Here is a 24,652-nt window from a genome sequence, read left to right as displayed (position 1 = left end):
CTGTTGTTGGATTGTCAGAAAACTTTTTTAAATTAGTGCCATCATTATTGTTCTTTGTTATTCCATCCTAGGTTCTTTATCTAACTAATACAGCAGTGTTCTACAAAACCTAAATGTTACCCATGAGTCTGGTTTAATCTTGCTACTTGGTTTTCAGTCTTTCTCTAGAGAGTGAACCTAAAAATTTGATACACACATTGTTAATGTAGTCTATGTGCCACTCAGTATCTGATGCAGTAATTAGGCCTGAATTTGGTTACACAGGTCTGTCCAAAGTCCTTCCCCACCCTCTGATCCAACATATGACCAGATGGTGATCAGTTGACAACTCTGCTCCTCTCTTCACCTGAGTGTCCAAAACATGCGGCTTCAGATCAGATGATACACTCACACAATTGATCATCAACTTTCGGCCTAGGGTGCTCTGGTACCATGTACACTTATGAAGATTCTTATGTTCGAACATGTGTTTTGTTTTGGGACAGTCCATGACTAGCACACAAGTCCAATATCAAACGACTGCTCGGTTAGGGGAGGGCTGTTCTCCCATCATGCCTCTCTAGGTATCCATGTCATTGGCCCACTTGTGCGTTGAAAGTTCGCCCAGCAGAACAGTTGCTGGTCGGTGCATACGCACAAACAGTTGGAGGTTGTCCCTTACGCCACAATCTGAAGGCGCAAGGAGGCAGGGAGGGCGTGGTGTTGCGAAACGAAAGGGGCCCCCTAAGAAGCAGGTCCCCCCTAAAAAAAAACGTTCCCCTAACCTTCACTGTGCATATGTCATTTCGGTGCATCAGCAGCAATTCACAGATTATCGCCTCATTTCTGCTTAAAACTGCACTGTAGTCATCATCTGTCTCAGGGACAGATATCTGAAGCTTTTGTACAACAGTCATTTCCACATAAATTTAGTATTATTCCATAATAAAAGATGAGGTGGGATACAGGGCGATACAAAATAAGACATTGAAAATACCAGGCTTTGTATTGTGCTGCTTTTCATCCAGTCAGGAGCCCCCATTTCTTGGCCCCACCAATGACACCCCCCATTTTGTGTTACCGTTGTGGTAAGTGCAGGATCCTGATACAGGATCCAGATCGAGTCTCATACTGAAGTTGTGAGACATCAATGAAGAGGACACTCATGACTTTATAGAGAGACATAAAGCATTCCATAATTTACATATTGATTGCATACATCATTTACCTGCATTGTTTGTTCTACATGATTCATGTGTATGATTAATGTTCTTTATTTTTGTTGTAATATGTGATAAATATCATTACACATCTGTTTTTGTATCACACCCTGTATCATTCCCCAATGTACATTGGGGAGTGATACAGGGCGTGATACATAAACAAACACACGTTATAAGGTATACCTACCATTTACCATATTGAAATGAATTGTGATAAATAATCGTGAGTTACAGTTACTGCAATCATTACTGTATTTCATCCATTGTCTCTCTCCTCTCTTTCTCAGTGTCATCCCAAATTGCCAGTTCCGCTCCAAGACGTCCAGATTGAAGACTTTCACTGCAAGTCAGCTGGATGAAATCAAAGATCCTTCTGGTCTCTTCTATATCCTTCCCTTTCAGAAGGTGACAGTGTAACCATGTGTATACTTTACATTTAAGCAGCTGGTCACATTTGGATGTTTCTTTTTTTAAAATGGTTTTTAAAAATGGCTTTGTCGCTTCTTTTTTTTTTTTTTTGTTCAGGGATATTTGGTCAACTGGGATGTCCAGAGAAAAGTGTGGGATCATCTCTTTGGAAAGGAGATGTTCAAAGTATTGTTTTTGCTTTATTTTCCATTGGATTTTTTTGGGAACACCACGTGTTGCGCTGCTAATGCCTGTATGTTTTTGGTCCAGGTGGAGTTTGCTGACACAAGCATCATCATCACAGAGCCTTACTTTAATTTCACCTCTATTCAGGAATCGATGAACGAGATCTTGTTTGAGGAGTACCAGTTCCAGTCGGCACTCAGGATTAACGGTGGGTCAGGCTGGATGCTGGGTTTCTGTCTTCTTTTCCAAGTCATCCTCAAATAAAACACACTCAAAGACAGTCAGTGTGTTCTAATTAGTTTTGGTTCTCATCAAAATTTTGTGGTAAGACTATTTGCCAAAAATTCTCCAGACAGCTTTTTAAAGGATCTTTTTTTTTTTTAACCAAACAAACGTGCCATTCCATAGCAAGTCAAGTCTGGGACACAGAGGTCAGTCCAAGAACTAGAGTCTGCAGTCACATTGAGCTGTGTCCCGGCAAGGAGGCATGGTTGTCATTTTGGATCCGGGCAACTCGATGGGAATCGTGAAAGGACAATTGGTCGATAAACAGGTGTATGTTGCCTGCCATGCCTTTGTCAGGACAAATACCATTAACTCTTCACTTATGTCTAGTTGATATTTTGCCCTGCTAAGCTGAAGTCTTGTTAAAATGCTTGTAGTTAGTAATTAAAATTGCTCAACAAGACCGCCAATTTAATTTTTTTATTTTCCGCCTTAAATAACCAAGCCGCTGCTCGCAGATTATAATGATCCACCCTGTGCCGGGTCACAGCCTCACACAGAGATATGCACCCACACCACTGACTTCATGAATGAAACTCAGCCCATAAAGTATAATTGTTTTAAAAAAAAAAAAAAAAAAAAAAAAAAAATATATATATATATATATATATGTGTGTATATATATGTATATATATGTCTCAGATTGCAATAGGCAATCACAGATTAGCCTTTCTGTCCATCATTTACCTGTATTTTGGCATGCTTGGCGCCAGAAAGTTATGTTGGATCCAAAGGGATCCAAAAAGGCTGGGACCAAAAGTTATATTGGATCGGTTCTCACTGACCAGTAGCGTTAGAGCTTACTGCCAATAGCTGGCCAATCAAAGCGCGGCATACAATTATTCATGAGATGACATCACTAATTACGTAGGGGAGGTCAGGAACTTGCTGACAGACGCTGGTTGAAAAAATGGCAACAAACATGTCAACAACAGCAGAAAATTGTCTGCCAGCGAGGTTTGCTGAGTTCACAGAGGAGGAACTAGTGGAAATATTGAACTCCAAGGATGCCAGAAACACTAAGAAGGTAGACAAGCATGCTATTGACATTTTAGAAGCATTCATATGCTGTTCACAACAAAATAAATTGATCTAATTTACTTGACTCTTTGTTGTTTGCTTAATTTGGGAGGGGGGTGGAGAACATAACAATTGACCCTAAAGACTTGGACCTTTTTTCTCCTGCAAAGATATCAACATCGCCACACAACGCTGTCCATTGACCTCATAACTCCATAGCCTTCATGAGCTCTCAATCTCAAAGGGCCCAGAGACATGTATGTTACTGCTGAGATAAGTGAATGTCTCTACAAGTTAAACACTTTCTCCACATACAGATACAAGTGTGATGGCCGACTCCATGAAGTCATTCAAAACCTGGCTCTTAGCCTTGATTCAGGACAATCGCAAACCAAGGCACTCAGACTTCTCACTAAGCTTCTCAAGTGCTGCAATCAGTGCATCCCTTGATTCTGCAAAAATCACAGCATTGTCTGCGAGGCTTAGGTCACTGGTTTCCACAACCCTATCCAACATCCAGTCCATGGAAGCATTGAACAGTTAGGTGTCAGAAAACATCTTTGATGCACACCAGTTTTCACTGGGAAAAACTTGCCGTCTCGGCCTCCATTCTGTGCAGCACTTACAGTATCTGTGTATAGACTGGCTATGATGTCCAATACGTTCTTGGGGAACCTATGAATTCTCAGGATGTCCCAGGGAGCAGTCTGAAAACCTGAATAGACTGCTTTGCAAAAATCAACATTGGCTTGAAAGAAGAACTGCAGATAGCACAGGCGGGACAAAGTCATTCTCAAGTCATGAGTCGGCAAGTCTCAAGTCAGCTTCCAAACAATTGGTGGTAATTATGACTTGACACTTGATTTGGGACTTGACTCGAGACTTGTGACTTGCCGATTCATGACTTGAGAGTGATTTGCTGGTGACTTCGTCCCACCTCTGGCAGATAGTCACACTGTTCCAGAGTAAGAACACATTTTAAAGATTGATTTTATATTTACTTAATTAAAAAAGTTAAATCTGATTTCTGCTTAGCGTCTCTTCTCTGCTCTAGCTGGCTCTCTCAGCGCACATCACTACTTCAACAGAAAGCCATCAGCGCTCTGCTGCTTGGTGGTCGACACTGGTTTCTCGTTCACCCACATCGCCCCCTACTGCCGCAGCAAGAAAATGAGTGATGGCATCTACAGGTTAGAGGGAAGCAGTGACTTTATGTGTCTTATGCCTGGTTCACATGGCAGGATTTTAAAATTATCTGTAGGTTTCCAAAACCTGAGAGAACACACGTGGAGATAAAAAAAATTCATAGCTCTAACAGTTTTGGTCGTACAGTGTGTGGTGTTCAGCCACACAGTAAGAACAACACCACACATGAACAGATTTCACACACGAACATTCCCAGGTCACACAGGAAATCTTGCAAAATCTCTCGAGATTAAACATGACTTCAGAGTAAACAAACGGTGATACTTTGTGGACTATTTACAACAGAGGGAAAAAAGGATACAAAAAGAAAAAGAAAAGGCGCTCCGTACATCCGTCACCTTGCTTTCTGATTGGCTATACGTCACATTCAGCAGACTGCATGCTCGTTTGTGGTCGGAGGACACCACACAGGCTGCGATATCGGGCCAAGACAGTCCAACATGTTGAATATCCGCGATTTGCGATTGGAGCGCCCCTGACGTCCTTCCGAGCAGATCAGAGTGCTCTTAACACACCACACAGGGCAGGAATATCTGAAAGATTATTTTTAGCGTCATCATGATTGTCAGGGCATCCTTAAGATTGTCCTTAGATTGTGTGGAAGATCGGGTCCAATATTGGCCTAATTATCTTGCCGTGTGAACCAGGCATTAGCAGTGAGATCAACTAAGTTGATAGGTTATTTATGTCTTACAGGATCAATGTCGGCGGGAAGCTGCTGACCAATCACCTGAAGGAGATTATTTCATATCGGTAAAAGCATTTTGCACACTGATCCCTGATGCTGCTTTGAGTCATGTTTGGTTGGAGTGGATTAGAACACAGCTATTTTAATGTGCAAATGGTGGTGCAGTGATTTAATTCAAATCCATCTTCTTTCCAGCCAGTTACATGTGATGGATGAAACCCATGTGATCAACCAGGTGAAGGAGGATGTTTGCTACGTCTCCCAGCAGTTTTACAAAGACATGGAGATCGCACAGTAAGCCCAAATACACAACAGGAACAAATATTGAACAGAATGTGGTTTAATGTGAGAACTGAATAACCGAGTGTGCTGTTGTCAACACTGAAGAGCTGCCTGTGGTATGAATGAGTCAACAATAAGCTGTCAGTCACTAAAACCCCCTTTACTCAGGGACGAGGTCCGTCCAGCGGTTCTTGTACAGTCATGAAATCGCGTTGAATGATGCATGACACCAAAGAGGTGCTCAGCTGCCAGCAGGACCTGACAGGGTTCGTTGGTATCCTCTCTCAAACCACCATGATCGCAAAGGTCGCTGTGAAGTGTGAAGCTGCACCTGGTTTCCACAGAAGAGTCATCAAGCCCAGAAGATGTATAAACACCACACAGGTCATGCAAAAACACCTCACAAGCACCCTGTGACCACCCAATGTGTGCCGAAGACGGCGGCGGTGTTGCCAAGGCAATAGCAGGTTGTCGACTGACGTGACGGGAGTGACATGAGTTTGGATGTGAACTCAGGGAAAAAAAAGTGTAATATCATTTCCATAACACAATCAGTGGGCGCGCAATGATTGGGGCTGTGTGCTGTGATTTTTATGAATTAAGTTCATTTTGTAAAGCTGTTTATAAAGCGCAAAATGAGTTCCTTTTCAGATGATGCCCACAGAGTTCATCAGAAAGTTTTGTGCGTGTTTAAATCTGAGCGGAGATCAGGAGGAGAGATTTGTCTTATATTTTTCCTGTGGCTGATGATTCATTGTGGGCTTCTCAAAGCTCTGGTGTCAGTTCAGTGCAAGTGGACATGCAGCTCAACTGTTTTCACGGGGCAGTTTTGTTGCAGCCATAAAAAGTCCAGTGAAAGTTGTTAATTATCCAATGATGTCATTTTTCTGTGGACTTAGCTGACAGCGCCCTTGAATGACGAAGAAACGCACACAAGATAAATCCAACCTGACGAGTGTTAAAAATGAACCATTTAGCTTGTTTTATGCTTGTTCTCTCTCTCTCTCTCTCTCTCTCTCTCTCTCTCTCTCTCTCTCGTAGTGTGCATGAACAAGTGAGGCAATGTGACGGCAAACTGCTCTCAATTGAGCATATATATCAAAAAGCGGCAGATCTCTGTGGAAATATGACGTCGTCCGTAGCGCACAAACTCCATGTGAGACAACACCTCCCCACAAGGGCTGCTGAAGTAGTTACAGAGAAAGGTGTTTTTGCATCACATTAGTGGATCGGGCTCATTTTATGCCGCATGACAGACTCAGCTGCCGCCATCCTGTGTATAGGGGACCTAAATATACCTCTGTGGGTTGTTTTATTTACAGTTGGGTTAATACGATCACGTTTCATTGCACAGTTATCACACATAATAAATCCCACTGGGAAAGCCCTAATTTTGATCCAGGTTCTATCGAGCATAGTACCCAGGAAATGCTTGGGTGTGAGATTTAGTAGATATTTGTGATTGCTTTGCCTCTGACAGTCCAGGTTTGTAGATGAGGCTTCGTGCAGCCACCGCGGATCCATCAGCGCGGAAACACCGAGGCTGCGCGGCACCAGCACAGTGCAGATCCATCCCGGTGACAAACAACGCAGGCTGTTAACATCGGCGATCGTCAAGCTGCCCATAAGCCGACCATGGGGCCTAAGAAGGTTCTGACAGCGGAGGAAGGTGACGATATTAAAAAATCTCTGGACTTTCTATCAGAGGAGATTTCTGTTGTGAAGCAGCAACAGAAATCAATCATGGATCTGGTGGAGGAGGTGAAGGCATTACGGCTCCAGAACGCTGAGAAAGACCGGCGTCTGGTGCAGCTGGAAAATAGAGTGGCTGAATTGGAGCAGTACACCAGAATTAACGACGTCATCATCACAGGTCTTCACATCAAACCACGGTCCTACGCACGGGCAGTAACAGATGAGAGCGGAGGGGAGCCCAGTGAACAGGAGGTCAGCTCTGTGGAAAAACAGGTTGCTGATTTCCTCCTATCTAAAGGTATAGAAATGGATTTAAATAACATTGAAGCGTGCCACCCTCTGCCCCGGAGAAATGACGGTGATAAACGAACTGTCATCATGAGATTCATCAACAGAAAACACAAAACAGCACTGTTAAAACAAGGAAGAAAACTGAAAGGGACAAATGTATTCATCAATGAACATCTCACCAAACGGAATGCCGACATCGCCAGGAAAGCACACTTCTTAAAGAAACAGGGAAAAATCCAGCACACATGGACTTCAAACTGTAAAATATTCATTAAACTGAACGGATCACCAGAACAAGCAAAGGTTATGGCAATAAGGAACATCGAGGAGCTGGACAAATATGAACAATAGGTATGAGGACTCAAACACATCACAGCACCATGATGCAGACTGGAGCAACCCACTCATCCACATCATCTACACCCGGAGACAAGAGAGACATAATGACTAAGGATAATGATCCGTTATTTCTGCCCAGGAGCTCTGTCTAGATACATTTAATTATAATAACTCTGCTAACCACCCCTTCGAATCTGAAAATGATCCTGATACCTTTTTCAGTGAGAATATTGTGAGACAGTGCAATATTTTACAGAAGAACAATTCAAAAATTATAAAATCAATGATGAAGATTTTTCAATTATACATTTCAACAGCAGAAGTCTTTCTCGTAATCTGTCCACTATTAATGATTGTTTGAAAACATCCAAAAAACGTTTTTCAGTTATTGCAATTTCAGAAACATGGTTAAATGAGGATAATAAAGATCTGGTATATCTTGATGGTTATGAATTGTTCCTGGTTAATAGGCAGACGAGAAGGGGCGGAGGCGTTGCATTGTTTGTAAGGTCAGATTATAACTGTAAACTCATCAACAACATGTCATTTACAGTGGACAACATCATGGAATGTGTTACCATAGAAATTACATCTATAAACTCCAAAAACATACTTGTTAGTTGTATTTACAGAGCTCCTGGGACAAATATTGACACCTTTGTGTTATGTGTCGGACGCAGCTCGGAGAACCGACCATCGTTTGAAGGACCCAGTATGAAATAAGCAGAGCACGGTACAAAGGCTAACTGAATTTAATACATAACAGTGATGTGATACAAAACAACAAAAGAATGTGCGGTCTGGCGTGGTGGTGATACGGTGCGCTCCCAGCAGCGCTAACGGTCCGGAGCCAGAAGCCGTTCGGACCCAAGGACCCCGCCGACACCCCCCAGGTGGCCGCAACAAACCGAGTCTCAGGAAGTGTGCTGACGAGCGTGAGACCTCACCCCCTCCTCTTTCACAGACCGTGCATCAAACCCTGGACGTTCTCTGCATCCACTGATGATGAGATGGCTCCCGAGACGACGATCTCACCCGTCTGGTCACAAGGTCGAGTCTCTGGCAAATACACACTGTATACTCCAGTCTTAAATGCCACCATGTTCCAATCCATATAGATGCACCACAGCTGTGAGTCCTGACGAGCTGCAGGTGATCAGGGTGAGGTCCTGATAACCTCAGCAACACAGCCACTCAGTCCCAAATGTAAGCCACCTGGAAGGAAAAACAAAAGACAGAAACAAAAAGGCAGCCAGGCCCCCCAGCCATACAACACTTTGAAGACATTATCTTAGGAATGTACAACAAAATCAACAGAAATAAGCATTTATTTGTCTGTGGAGATTTCAACATAGATTTTTTAAACCCTCACAATCATCCACAAATCACTTCATTTATAAACACCTTGTATTGTTTAGGACTGTTTCCAACCATCATTCATCCTAGCAGAATAACTATGGACTCAACAACTCTCATTGACAATATTTTAACTAACGTTATATCCGGTAATCTTAGTGGGGGACTACTGGTCAGTGATATCAGTGATCACTTGCCAGTTTTCTCAGTCTTTGCATTGGAGGGTTGTTGTAAGTATCGAAGCAATACCAAATTCATGAGTAGAAAAGTAACACCTGAAACAATTGGTAATTTAAGGGAGGATTTATCAAGTCAGAATTGGTCAGATGTTTTTGTTGATGATGTTGACAGGTCATATGATGCTTTCATCTCCATTTTTTCCAGTTTGTATAATAAACACTGTCCATTTGTTGACAAAATATATAGAAATCAATATAGCAACAAACCATGGATAACTAAGGGGCTTCAGAGGGCATGTAAAAAGAAAAACGTACTATATAAACATTTCATAAAACTACGAACTAAGGAAGCTGAAAGTAAGTATAAAACATATAAGAATAAGTTAATATCATGAGACTCAGTAAAAAAATATATTATAATGAGTTACTTGTCAAAAATAGAAATAACATCAAAAACACATGGAACATATTAAATGAAATAGTAAAAAAGAATAGAGTAACTAGAGATTATCCTTCATTTTTTCAGAGTAACAACTACATCATGATTGATAAGGACGAGTCTATTGCTGAACACTTTAATGAATACTTCGTTAATGTGGGTAAAAATCTTGCCAGTAAAATTGACTCATCAACTAATAACTTCTGGGTAAATAATTCAACGTTTAACAAATCTGTTTCAATGTTCATTGGTGGTACTCATGAAAGGGAAATACTTGATCTGGTTCATGGTTCAAAAAGTAAGAAATCGACTGATTTTAATAATTTGGATATGGCTTTATTAAAAAAAGTTATTGATTGTATAGTAAAACCATTCAATTATATTTGCAATATGTCATTAAGTACTGGTAAATTTCCTTCTCAAATGAAAATAGCCAAAGTAATTCCTCTGTTTAAAACTGGTGACAAACACACATTTTCTAATTATAGACCTATATCAGTCCTGCCACAATTTTCCAAAATTTTGGAAAAAATATTTGCTAAAAGATTAAATGATTATTTACTGAAGCATAACATCATTTGTGAAGAACAATATGGATTCAGAAGGTCTCGAACTACATCACATGCTTTGATGGACTTTGTGGAAAGTATAGCAACTGCAATTGACAATAAACAATACACAATAGGTGTTTTTTTTGATTTACAGAAAGCGTTTGACACAACCATGGAATACTATTAATTAAACTGCAGAAATATGGAATCAGAGGTCTGGCATATGAATGGATAGCTAGTTATTTACAAGGCAGATTTCAGTATGTTCAATTCAATAATACAAATTCTGAACTCAGGGATGTCACATGTGGGGTGCCGCAGGGCTCAGTGCTGGGTCCTTTGTTGTTTATAATCTATATAAATGATATAAGTTGGGTGTCGAGTTCACTGAGATGTGTCCTTTTTGCGGATGATACAACTGTGTTCTGTAGCAGTGAAAATCTTGAACAGCTTCTGGACATAGTGGAGAAAGAACTGGAAAAATTTAAGGTTTGGTTTGACGCTAATAAGTTGTCACTCAACCTTGGGAAAACTAAATGTATTATATTTGGAAATAAACAGGCACCCAAATGTAAAAATTTAACTATAAACAATAAGGAAATTGAGTTAGTAACAGAGAATAAATTTTTAGGTGTTATAATTGATAATAAACTTAGCTGGAAACCACATATAAATTATGTGAAATCAAAATTGTCAAAAACTATAGCCATTCTGTATAAAGCCAAAGACCTACTGCCGCAAGAAGGGTTACTTACTTTATATCATTCTCTGATGGTACCATATATGACATATTGTGTTGAGTCATGGGGAAACACTTACAAATCAAATACCAATCCAATATTCCTTTTGCAAAAACGAGCCATACGAATCATCTGCAATAAACAATATCGTGAACCAACTCCTTCTTTATTTGTGTCTTTAAATTTATTAAAATTCATAGATTTGGTCGATTACATTACAATTCAAACTTTATTTCGAGTGAAAAACCAAGCCTTACCGAGACATGTCCAGAGTCTGTTCCGATTGAGGGAATCCAGATATAGTTTAAGAGGTTGTGCAATTTTTATGAAACCACCAGTAAGAACAAATGTAAATGGTTTTTGTGTGTCTGTGGTTGGGGTGAGGAAATGGAACAAATGTTCAACAGAGGTTAGAATGAGTAGTACCTTAGTAAGATTTAAGAAACTACTCAAAAAGAACATCATGTCTAAGTATCATAAAGAAGCAAATATAATTTGATTTATATGGAATGTTCAATTTATAAGTGGGACTCATTGTATATTTGAATGTGTGGGTATGTATATGCGTATGTAGATATATAGATATGGGTAGGTGTATATGTATATAAGTGACTGTGTATATGTATGTATGTATATATTTATGTTTGTAAAGTATATAGGTATGTATACTGGTATATATGGCACAGCCCAAGCAGAGGGTCACCCCCAAGAGCCTGGTCTGCTTGAGGTTTCTTCCTCATAGGGAGTTTTCCTCACCACAGTTGCCTAGTGCTCGCTCTGGGGGTTGGTAAGGTTAGTCCTTACTGGCGTAAAGTGCCTTGATTCGAATTTCTTGTGATCTGGTACTATATAAATATAATTATAAGTGAATAGTATATTGATGTGTATGTCTGTGTGTCGACATGTAGTAGTGAATTTGTATTTATGTAAATATGACTGATAAGAATTGTTGGACTTGTACGAGCAGGGGTGGGCGCTAATAAGCTTTGCTTCAGCCCACACCCTTTCGGACTCACTAGTTTTGTCTGTGTTTGTTTGTGGAATTGTTCATTTGTCACTTTGTCATGATATGCCATGGAATTCAATGGCGTATTGTTTTGGGAATAATTTAATAAAAGCACTGAATTCATATACTTACTTAGATGGTGGTCTGTACTTCTGTATGACATGAGGGGTGGTGATTGTATGAATTAATATACCGGTATATAATGAAAGTTTTTTTTCAAAAAAATTAAGGTCGAAGTTAAGTCAGTGTATATGTTACCTGGCTATAACAGAAGTGTGGTATCCACTGCTTCCTGGTATCATGATATAACGTGCCGCTTGACACTGAACCATAAACCTAATGGCAAAGATTCAGTAATACTATTGTTATGCAACACTGGATAGTGGGGTGGGCATTCTACAGCCTTGAAATGCCTCCTGGTGGCAAATGCATGAACTACAGCAGTGGTTCTCAAACTTTTTCTTCAGGGCTCCCCTTTTGTAAGAACATTTTTGAGTTCAATATATGGTGGCTGGGAAGTGCAAAAACACTTTTACAAGAAGTCCTGAAACAAATGACAGATTCTGATGGAAAGAAAATGTACCAAATGCCGAACGTGACACAAGGGGAATGTACCAAATGACGTATTCTGACAGAATGGAAATGTACCAAATGCCGAACTTAAGGGAAGGGAATGTCTGTCATTTGGTACATTCCCCTTCTGTCAGAATCTGTCATTTTAAAATTTGTTTTGGGACTTGTAAAAATGTTCTGTAATTTGTAAATTTGGTTTGGGTCTTGTAAAACTGTTCTGTTTGTAAATTTGTTTCGGGACTTGTAAAAATGTTCTGCCATTTGTAAACTTTGTTTTGCATTCTGTAATTTTGATTTGCACTTCCTAGCCACTGTATCAGCATTCTAGTTTATACAAAACTTCAACTTCTTCTGGAACAAAACCAAATATATAAAGTAACAAATGATCTTTAGAGTAGAATAATTAAAAGTGACATGTATTTTCTTTTTTTTTTTCTCACAAACCTGTCCATTTTCTGCTGGAAGTCCTCAAGCATGATCATTATCAGTGTTACCAGATACAGCTGATGGTTTCCAGCTCAATAACTCTTCAAAAACAGGCAAAATGCACACCAAATTATCGGACTGTAAAATATTACTTATTTAAAATATAAATATTTTCTGTACCCACCCACTTATATTTCAATTAAGGGTCACGTGGGGGTGGGGGGGCTGCAGCTTATCCTAGCAGCTATTGGGTGAGAGGCAGGGTACACCTTTTATAGGCCAGTCTAGTGTGGGACCAACACATATAGATCGCAAACATAAACAAACATATTAAGTCCTAGGGTCAATTTAAAGTCTCCAGTTCACCAAACCTGCATGCCTTTGGGCACACACACACACACACACACACACACACTACTGAACTAGATTATGAATTCAGTGCTTTTATTAAATTAGTCTCACCTAATGCACTTAATGAATGTATTCCACATATTCTGGACAATAAAATGAATATTATGATGGCCCTTTTTGTTGGTCTGTGATGGACGTGGTGAACGTTTTCTGCAGACACTTGTGCATACAGCTGCCTGTTATACGGTAGTGTTCAGAATAATAGTAGTGCTCTGTGACTAAAAAGATTAATCCAGGTTTTGAGTCTATTTCTTATTGTTACATGGGAAACAAGGTACCAGTAGATTCTCACAAATCCAACAAGACCAAGCATTCATGATATGCACACTCTTAAGGCTATGAAATTGGGCTGTTAGTAGAAAAGGGGGTGTTCACAATAATAGTAGCATCTGCTGTTGACGCTACAAACTCAAAACTGTTATCTTCAAACGGCTTTTTTTTAGCAATCCTGTGAATCACTAAACTAGTATTTAGTTGTATAACCACAGTTTTTCATGATTTCTTCACATCTGCGAGGCATGGAGTCAACCAACTTGACAGCTGTTATTCCACTACAAGATTTTTTAACAACATTCCACAATTCATTCACATTTCTTGGTTTTGCTTCAGAAACAGCTTTTTTGATGTCACCCCACAAGTTCTCAATTGGATTTAGGTCCAGGGATTGGGCAGGCCACTCCAAACATTAGTTTTGTTGGTTTGGAACCAAGATTTTGCTCATTTACAAGTGTGCTTGTGGTCATTGTCTTGTTGAAACACCCATTTCACAGGCATGTCCTCTTCAGCATAAGGCAACATGACCTCTTCAAGTATTTTGACATATCCAAACTGAACCATGATACCTGGTATGCGATATATAGGCCCAACACCATAGTAGGAGAAACATGCCCATATCATGATGCTTGCACCACCATGCGTCACTGTCTTCACTGTGAACTGTGGCTTGAATTCAGAGTTTGGGGGTTGTCTCACAAACTGTCTGTGGCCCTTGGACCCAAAAAGAACAATTTTACTCTCATCACTCGACAAAATATTCCTCCATTTCTCTTTAGGCCAGTTGATGTGTTCTTTGGCAAATTGTAACCTCTTCTGCACATGTCTTTTATTTAACAGAGGGACTTTGCGGGGGATCCTTGCAAATAAATTTGCTTCACACAGGCATCTTCTAACTGTCACAGCACTTACAGGTAACTCCAGACTGTCTTTGATCATCCTGGAGCTGATCAATGGGTGAGCCTTTGCCATTCTGGTTATTCTTCTATCCATTTTGATGGTTGTTTTCCATTTTCTTCCACACGTCTCTGGTTTTTTTTGTCCATTTTAAAGCATTGGAGATCATTGTAGATGAACAGCCTATAATTTTTTGCACCTGCGTATAAGTTTTCCCCTCTCCAATCAACATTGTAATCAAACTATGCTGTTCTTCTGAACAATGTCTTGAACTTCCCATTTTCCTCAGGCTTTCAAAGAGAAAAGCATGTTCAACAGGTGCTGGCTTCATCCTTAAATAGGGGACACCTGATTCACACCTGTTTGTTCCACAAAATTGATGAACTCACTGACTTAATGCCACACTACTATTATTGTGAACACCCCCTTTTCTACTTTTTTTTTTACTAATAGCCCAATTTCATAGCCTTAAGAGTGTGCATATCATGAATGCTTGGTCTTGTTGGATTTGTGAGAATCTACTGAATCTACTGGTACCTTGTTTCCCATGTAACAATAAGAAATATACTCAAAACCTGGATTAATCTTTTTAGTCACATAGCACTACTATTATTCTGAACACTACTGTATGTTGGATGGGACTATCTGCTTTGTCCAGATGAAAAGGACAAAGTGATTATCAGACATTAGAAGCAGTGGAGAGAAGAAAGTTTTCCTTCTCAATCAAAGTTGCTGACTGACACTTTGTGAGTCAGCCTCTGCTGCTGGAAGCGCATCATGTGACGCAGTAGTTTTCTCACTGGTCATTGAGGTCTGCAGCTTGTGGCTAACCCCGAGCCTGTCCTGTGGTGGTAGCTGTTGGAAGAATAATGGTTCTGTTTGTCAGGCTAAAAGGAGAAGACAACACAGTGATGAGGGATTATGTTCTTCCAGATTTCAGCTCCATCAAGAAAGGCTTCTGTAAGGTGAGGCGGCATCTGTGTTTTATTACTTTTATGTTCTTTTTTAGAGTGATGTGAATTGATGACCCCGTGACCCGTTCCCAAGTAAGCAGTTGAAGATGAGTGAGTGAATGAGTGAATTCTTGAAAAGCATCAGCGCTGCAACTGTTTTTATTCTTCAGTCAAAACATCCTGAAAGTATTCACAGCGCTTCACTTTTTCCACATGTTGTTGTTACAGCCTTATTACAAAATGGCGTAAATTAATTGTTTCTCTCAAAATTTAACTCACAACACCCCACAATGACATGAAAAAAGAAATTTTTTTTGAGATTTTTGCTAATTTATTTAAAAAAAAAAGAAGATGAAATCTGTGTTTAAAAAAAAAAAACAACTGACAATTCAACATGCACATCTACGTTGAAATTGCTGTGGGGACCCCGAGTGCAAACAAGGGAGCAGCCGAAGGGGCTTACTTAAATGTGTACACAAGTATTCACACCCTTTGCTCAATATGTTGTCGATGCACGTTTGGCAGCAATTACAGCCTCACGTCTTCTTGAATATGATACCACAAGCTTGGTGCACCTATCTTTTAGCAGTTTTGCCCATTCCTCTTTGCAGCACCTCTCAAGCTCCATCAGGTTGGATGAGGAGCATCAGTGCACAGCCATTTTCAGATCTTTCCAGAGATGTTCAATTGGATTCAGGTCTTGGCTCTGGCCGGGCCACTCAAGGACATTCACAGAGTTGTCCTGAAGCCACTCCTTGAATATCTTGGCTGTGTGCAGTCTGACGTCAAGAGCGCTCTGTAGCAGGTTTTCAACCTGGATGTCTCTGTATATTGCTGCATTCATCTTGCCCTCAATCCTGACTAGTCTCCCAGTTCCTGCTGACAGCATGATGCTGACAGCATGATGCTGCCACCACCATGCTTCACTGTAGAGATGGTGCTTGATTTCCTCCAAACATGATGCCTGGCATTCACGCCAAAGAGTTCAATCTTTGTTTCATAAGACCATAGAATTTTGTTTCACATGGTCTGAGAGTCCTTGAGGTGCCTTTTGGCAAACTCCAGGTGGGCTGCCATGTGCCTTTTACTAAGGAGTGACTTCCGTCTGGCCACTTGACTATACAGGCTTGATTGGTGTATTGCTGCAGAGATGCTTATCCTTCTGGAAGGTTCTCCTCTCTCCACAGAAGAATGCTGGAGCTGAGTGGCCATCAGGTTCTTGGTCACCTCACTGATTAAGGCCCTTCTCCACGATAACTCAGTTTAGATAGGCGGCTAGCTCTAGGAGGAGTCCTGATGGATGTGAACGACTTCCATTTACGGATGATGGAGGCCACTATGCTCATTGGGACCTTCAAAGCAGCAGAACTATTTCTGTTCCCTTCCCCAGGTTTGTGCCTCGAGACAATCCTGTCTCGGAGGTCTACAGACAAATCCTTTGACTTCATACTTGGTTTGTTCTCTGACTGTCATCTGTGGGACCTTATATGTAGACAGATGTGTATCTTTCCAAAACATGTCCAATCAACTGAATTTATCCCAGGTGGACAACAATTCAGCTGTTGGAAACAGCTCAAGGATGATCAGTTGAAACAGCGCAATAGAGTGCAATTTTGAGCTTCATGGGAAAGGCTGTGAATACTTATGTACATGTGATTTCTTAGTTTTTTTAATTTTTAATAAATTTGCAAAAATTGCAAATGTTTTTATGTTGTCATTATGGGATATTGTGTGTAGACTTTTCATGAAAAAATGAATTTCATCAATTTTGGAAAAAGGCTGTAACATAACCAATTGTGGAAAAAAAGCACTGCGCTGTGAATACTTTCTGGATGCACTGTATCTGCTGTCAGTGTTTTTTTTGTAATGTTGTTCTCCTTTTTGGTTGCTGCCATTGTGTTTGGGGTCGCCACATCAGATATAGTCAGAGCCTCATTAGTATAAGGCACATTTTATGCTGGATGCCCTTCCTGACACAACTCTAGTTTGACTTGGAGAAACACGCACAGCCCCTGGTGTTCTGAAGAGGTCTTCCATCCAAGTACTAACCCGGACTTACATTGCTTAGCTTTTGAGATCTGATGGGATCAGGCTAACACAGAGCAGACTGGCTACCAGTGGCTCATACAATGATGGCTGTTAATGCGCAAATTCCTCTTTTATATATGTCTGTCAACACCACGTTATGACTGCTATGAACTGTGCATTTGTCTTAGCAAATCACTTACAAAAGAGTTGCCACTCCACCATACAAATGTTTGGATTGCCCTTGCAATTTAGCACTCATTATCTGGAAGGGCTTGATTTACTAAATGTTTGCATGTTGTAAAATATGCGCAGAGATAATTGTACACCTGCTTACTGAGTTACTAACATCGTGCAACACAGATTGCATTTCTCAAATGCACAAAACAGCACTTATTGTTCAGTTAGTGTTTGCATTCATACATACCCATTTTGGGGTTTGTCCACCTGAGTGTGCAAATGTCAAGGAGGGAACATGCAAATACAGTGGGGTAAAAAATTATTTAGTCAGTCCCTGATTGTGCAAGTTCTCCTACTTAGAAAGATGAGAGAGGTCTGTAATTTTCAAGCCAGTCTCCAGACCTCAACCCCATAGAAAGTTTGTTGAGGGAGTTGAAAGTCCATGTTGCCCAGCGACAGCCCCAAAACATCACTGCTCTAGAGGAGATCTGCATGGAGGAATGGGTCAAAATACCAGCTACAGTGTGTGCAAACCTGGTGAAGACTTACAGGAAGCGTTTGACCTCTGTCATTGCCAACAAAGATTATGTTACAGAGTATTGAGTTGAACTTTTATTATTGACCAAATACTTATTTTCCATCATAATTTACAAATGAATTCTTTAAAAATCCTACAGTGTGATTTCCTGGATTTTTTTTTTTCTCATTTTTGTCTCTCACAGTTCAAGTGTTCCTATGATGAAAATTACAGACCTCTCTCATCTTTCTAAGTAGGAGAACTTGCACAATCAGGTACTGACTAGATACTTTTTTACCCCACTGTAAGTGAGGTTTGCACACACATTACAGTTGATCAAAGTCAAAAAGGAAATTGAAGAGATGCTGATGGCGTCTGTGTTTTGCTTCTTTGAAACCTTTGTGTTAACTTATTAATCTTGTCAGAATGCTGCTCCAGCAGCAGAGACGATTGTACAGAGAATAAAACAAACCCATTCAATGTCAGCATCTTTATTTTTTTTAAAGGCATAACACACACACACACACACATCCGAGTCTGTGTGGACATCACAGCAGTGCACAAAGGGTACACAGCAAGAGAACATGCTCATGCACTGGCTGTTACAACAAACAATCTCCAGTTTCAGACATCATTGCTTCATCCACACTTTTAAAACAAAGTGGAAAATAATTGTGCTGCATACTCTGTGTGTAATTTGTCAATCTCTGTGGGACCATCACTGCTGATGTAATACATTCTGCATAGGTAAAGTCCACAGACAGCTGGTATGTACACACATTCTTCTGTCTGTGAGCATGCCACCGGCAGAATGCAGCACAATAGCATCATTATTCACCAGTTTGCTTAAATACTGTGGGTGGAGCAATAATTAAGTGCCTGAAGTACATTTTATTTACATGCCACTGCATATATATTCCAAGTTCAGACTTATTTTGCTCAGCCTCCTTAGTTATCCTATGTAGAGCTCTTTACTTCAGTCAGAGCAGCTGTGCAGTATTTTATTGTGAAGCTTCAAAATTGATATTTTACTTCAGACCCACGCATTAAATAAGTTGCTGTAGAATGGTTGTACTGAGCTCAGAGTTGCCTGGGGGGACTGTTTAGCAGAACTATGTTGTTTGTTAGTTTGTATGTGGCCCCGTGACAAGTTGCGTCCTGTCCAGGGTGTACCTCACCTCACGCCCTATGACTGCTGGGATAGGCTTCAGCTCCCTCGTGAGCCTTAATGGAAGTAAGCAGTTGAAGATGAGTGAGTGAGTACTTAAGCAGACTCATTTGAACCCCTGTGTGATATCGCAGGATTTGACCACTTCTGGGGACAGCGTGCACAAACACAGCATCACTTCTCATGGAAAAATGATTTACTGTTTTGTTTTCGGCTGCAATCACCGAAGCACTTCTAAAAAGGGCAGTTTTTGTCATTTCCCAGTGGAGAAGGGAAGACAAGGCGAATGGGAGAGGTTGTGTTGGTGTTTTAGCCCACACACCTTGACATAGTAGCTGCGGTCTCTCGCCTGTACAACATGTTTAAGTGCCGGGTCATAAAAAAATCTGCAACAAATGTCTGCTTTCCACTGTAGCTTCACTTTTTCTTTGCATTTTCACGTTATGTGTAATTTGCCCAAAACCTCAGCGAAAGTGCCATGTTTCTGATGGGGACAGATGAGGGCTGCTCCCAGAAGTAGAATTATGCTTTTTCATTTTACCACTTTAGCGCCCACCCTCAAACGAGTCTGTCTGCGGTACCCAGTTGTGTGTTCTTTGTGGTGTTTTTGTCACAGTTTTCTTAGTGACTTGTTGTTTTTTTTTTTAAGTTAAATATATTTATTAATTAATCTTTCCACCAGCCACGTGAGGAGATGGTCTTTACAGGAAAGTACAAGACAGGAGAGCAGATTCTGAGGTTGGCCAACGAGCGCTTTGCCGTCCCTGAAATGCTCTTCCACCCATCAGACATTGGTATTCAGGAGATGGGCATCCCTGAGGCAATTGTTCACTCCATTCAGTCGATGCCAGAAGGTCAGAAAACACACTGCCTTTTCTGCTTAGAGGTCATTTTTAACAGCAATATTTTTAGAGCACTCTAATGGTGTTACTTTATAGCCACAGGTTGTTCACTCTGTCACTGAAGAACTGTTATTATTTTGAATGTCATTGAAAATCATGATTTTGATTTTGTTTTGAAAGTTTTTAAACTACAAGTTTGTCAGACTGAGCTTATCACAATTTTTCACTGTGGAGTGAAACTAAAATGTGATTTTTTTTTTTTTTCTTAAAGACAACACACCATTCACTTGTACTTTTCGTATTGTCCCTGAACCCTGCTCTTAAGTGGAAAATGTAATAAACATAGTGTTAAAAGTGATTTAACCTTGACTGAATCTTAGTCCTCTGCAAAACAGGACATCACTGACAGTTTTAATATGTCTCAGTATCTAAAAGTTCAGGAGTCAGGTCTTTGGAGTTTTAGTATTTAAATATAATGTAATGCTAGAATGTCCTCGGCTGTATGAACATTAAAATAGGAAACAATGTGACCTTTTGACCTCTTCAAGGTCAAGGTTAGCCATCTTTGAACTTGTCCAAGGTCTGTGTCTCAAGAATGTTCCCTGTGAATTTGAAGACCCTGGAAGTAATAGGGCTGGACTTATGCTGAGCACAGACGAACACACGCAAGAGCTTCGCAATACCCTCTGGCCATTTTGGCCTTGGGTTAAAACTATTGAGCATCACTGCAGACAAGGGATCTCATTTCTATGTTGTGTTTTCTAACCGATCTCAACATGTCGTTGGGGTCTGTGACGGTTGTGAACACTTTGGTCATGTTCTTCAATAAATAAATAATTGCAACACAGAGAAGTACGAGGGTAGGCTGAAAAGTTCCAAGGCTCACTATAATGCAGTTAATGCATTACTCCTTCATGGGGAGCCTTGGAACTTTTCAGCCTACCCTCGTAATCTGGATTTTCTTGCCAGGATATTAGCTGTTCATTTTTCAGTATTGTTATGACTGTGTGTGTGTGTGTGTGTGTGTGTGTGTGTGTGTGTGTGTGTGTGTGTGTGTGAAGCCTCTAACTGTGTCCTCTGCTTTCAGAGATGCAGCCCCACTTCTACCAGAATATTGTTGTGACTGGAGGAAACACTTTGTTCCCCGGCTTCAGAGAGCGGCTTGAGGCAGAACTGCGGTCCCTCGTCCCAGCACACCTCCCGCTGTCAGTCCTACTACCTGCAAAGTAAGTGACTACAACTGACAAACTCTGACGTGAAAGCAAGAAATCCTTTCTGTGCTATTGGAAAAGATGAATACGTCTGTCCTCAGGAGTCCAGACTCTCCAATAGTAACATAGCAAATCCTACAGTGCAGTGTTGTCGGTCTCTTGATATTAAAATGCACAGTTATCTTTAATTTAGTAAATCCAGCTTTGTTCAGGCTGCATTCACACTGTCAGTCCAAACGAGACACTCTTCCCCAATATCCAGATTGACTTTTAAAAGTCTAAAAACAAAAAACAACAAAAAAAAAAACAACCCATGAAATCCAATTTGGTACATTTGGAGGTGGTGTGACGTATGATTCTAAGCAGGTTTATTCAGATCACTGTTTCCTAATCCTGGTCCTCAGGAGCCAAAGTACTCCACATTTTCTATTTGTCACTGAACTAATTGGAGCAAATCAGTTCAAAGAGGGGGGATGCAAACCAATGCGCTCCTTATAGTGGATAGAGAGAGTCTCTACACTCTTGGGTTTTTACTTTCAAATTTTTTGCCACCATTTTAAAAAGAAAACCAAACAAACAGCATGTCACTCTGTTAAATCTGTCTGGAGCAGGCAGTTCTCAAAAACTGGGGAATTATACAAGAAGGAGACTCGTGATGGAAGCCACCAAAATGCCTGTTTAAACTCTGGAGTTATAGGCTTCTGGGACTGTGATTGTAGAGAGTGTGCATAGTGCTAACTTAGTCTGTTCCACCACCAGTCACTGGTCACTGTAGAGTGGAACAGAGAAGAATTTTTATACAAGGAAGTGGATCAAAATGAGATTTGAGTCTTGTGCTTTCTTCAGCAAACTATAGCTGAACTTTCCAGTCTCCTTTTTAAGAAAATCAATTTCTGCTCCACACCATTGAGGTGTCATATAATTTGTGATGCAAAATACAAAAGTTGCACTATTCCCAGTTTTTTTTTTTTTTAATATATGGCCATCGGGTATTGCGAAGACCTGGCGTCCGTCCGTCTGTCCGTCTGTCTGTCTGTCTGTCTGTGTACAGCATAAGTCCAGTTCTATTACTGCCACAGTCTTTGAATTCACAAGGAAAATTCTTGGGACACAGACCTTTGACAAGATCAAAGATGGTTAACCTTGATGTATTTTAAGAGGTTTAAAAAGTTGGTTTCTGTTATAAACTAATCTGTTTCTTGCTTGAGTGACATGGGTGAGAGCCAATTAGAGTAGAGCTGCACTGTGACGTCAGTTGCTGATTTCTTCAAAACCGCTTCCTTTTGTGTGTTTATATACAGTAGTGTTCAGAATAATAGTAGTGTTATGTGACTAAAAAGATTAATCCAGGTTTTGAGTATATTTCTTATTGTTACATGGGAAACAAGGTACCAGTAGATTCTCACAAATCCAACAAGACCAAGCATTCATGATATGCACAATTTTAAGGCTATGAAATTGGTCTATTAGTAAAAAAAAAAAAGTAGAAAAGGGGGTGTTCACAATAATAGTAGTGTGGCATTCAGTCAGTGAGTTCGTCAATTTTGTGGAACAAACAGGTGTGAATCAGGTGTCCCCTATTTAAGGATGAAGCCAGCACCTGTTGAACATGCTTTTCTCTTTGAAAGCCTGAGGAAAATGGGGCGTTCAAGACATTGTTCAGAAGAACAGCGTAGTTTGATTAAAAAGTTGATTGGAGAGGGGAAAACGTATACGCAGGTGCAAAAAATTATAGGCTGTTCATCTACAATGATCTCCAATGCTTTAAAATGGACAAAAAACCAGAGATGCGTGGAAGAAAACAGAAAACAACCATCAAAATGGATAGAAGAATAACAAGAATGGCAAAGTCTCACCCATTGATCAGCTCCAGGATGATTAAAGACAGTCTGAAGTTACCTGTAAGTGCTGTGACAGTTAAAAGACACCTGTGTGAAGCTAATTTATTTGCAAGAATCTCCCGCAAAGTCCCTCTGTTAAATAAAAGACATGTGCAGAAGAGGTTGCAATTTGCCAAAGAACACATCAACTGGCCTAAAGAGAAATGGAGGAATATTTTGTGGACTGATGAGAGTAAAATGTTCTTTTTGGGTCCAAGGGCCACAGACAGTTTGTGAGACGACCCCCAAACTCTGAATTCAAGCCACAGTTCACAGTGAAGACAATGAAGCATGGTGGTGCAAGCATCATGATATGGCCATGTTTCTCCTATGGTGTTGGGCCTATATATCACATACCAGGTATCATGGATCAGTTTGGATATGTCAAAATACTTGAAGAGGTCATGTTGCCTTATGCTGAAGAGGACATGCCCTTGAAATGGGTGTTTCAACAAGACAATGACCCCAAGCACACTAGTAAACAAGCAAAATCTTGGTTCCAAACCAACAAAATTAATGCCTCGCAGATGTGAAGAAATCATGATATGGGCATGTTTCTCCTACTATGGTGTTGGGCCTATATATCGCATACCAGGTATCATGGATCACTTGGGATATGTCAAAATACTTGAAGAGGTCATGTTGCCTTATGCTGAAGAGGACATGCCCTTGAAATGGGTGTTTCAACAAGACAATGACCCCAAGCACACTAGTAAACGAGCAAAATCTTGGTTCCAAACCAACAAAATTAATGTTTTGCAGTGGCCTGCCCAATCCCTGGACCTAAATCCAATTGAGAACTTGTGGGGTGACATCAAAAAAGCTGTTTCTGAAGTGGAATAACAGCTTGGAGTGGAATAACAGCTGAAAGGTGCCACAGGTTGGTTGACTCCATGCCTCGCAGATGTGAAGAAATCATGAAAAACTGTGGTTATACAAATAAATACTAGTTTAGTGATTCACAGGATTGCTAAAAAAGCAGTTTGAATATAATAGTTTTGAGTTTGTAGCATCAACAGCAGATGCTACTATTATTGTGAACACCCCCTTTTCTACTTTTTTTTTTTTTTTACTAATAGCTCAATTTCATAGCCAAGAGTGTGCATATCATGAATGCTTGGTCTTGTTGGATTTGTGAGACTCTACTGAATCTACTGGTACCTTGTTTCCCATGTAACAATAAGAAATATACTCAAAACCTGGATTAATCTTTTTAGTCACATAACACTACTATTATTCTGAACACTGTACATGTTCAGAATATATACTGAATATACAGAATTTATACTGTACATGTTTCTCATATGTTATGTAAATGCTAGCGAGCAGTAAGCACTTCTACAACTAAAAAGCTGTTTTTGGGACACATTTGCACCTCTGAACTTATTTATGACACTTTACAGAGGTTAGCCAGGGTTGCTAA

General features: G+C 40.3%; 1 protein-coding gene across 1 annotated transcript in view; it reads left to right on the top strand.

Annotated features, from left to right (window-relative positions):
- The window catches only part of actr6 (actin related protein 6), a 33,414-nt gene that overhangs the window by 3,483 nt on the left and 5,279 nt on the right, over positions 1–24,652 (top strand). Inside the window, exons 2-10 of the mRNA XM_034175762.1 lie at positions 1,490–1,607; positions 1,728–1,796; positions 1,881–2,004; positions 4,156–4,291; positions 5,004–5,060; positions 5,191–5,289; positions 15,340–15,418; positions 19,979–20,150; positions 21,226–21,364. Coding sequence (XP_034031653.1) covers positions 1,490–1,607; positions 1,728–1,796; positions 1,881–2,004; positions 4,156–4,291; positions 5,004–5,060; positions 5,191–5,289; positions 15,340–15,418; positions 19,979–20,150; positions 21,226–21,364 — 993 coding nt within the window. The remainder of the gene's footprint in view (positions 1–1,489; positions 1,608–1,727; positions 1,797–1,880; positions 2,005–4,155; positions 4,292–5,003; positions 5,061–5,190; positions 5,290–15,339; positions 15,419–19,978; positions 20,151–21,225; positions 21,365–24,652) is intronic.

The sequence above is a fragment of the Thalassophryne amazonica genome, chromosome 8 (assembly GCF_902500255.1).
Source record: "Thalassophryne amazonica chromosome 8, fThaAma1.1, whole genome shotgun sequence".
Lineage (NCBI taxonomy): Eukaryota > Metazoa > Chordata > Actinopteri > Batrachoidiformes > Batrachoididae > Thalassophryne > Thalassophryne amazonica.
The sequence above is the reverse complement of the archived record's forward strand: the minus strand, read 5'-3'. Positions and strand labels throughout refer to the sequence as shown.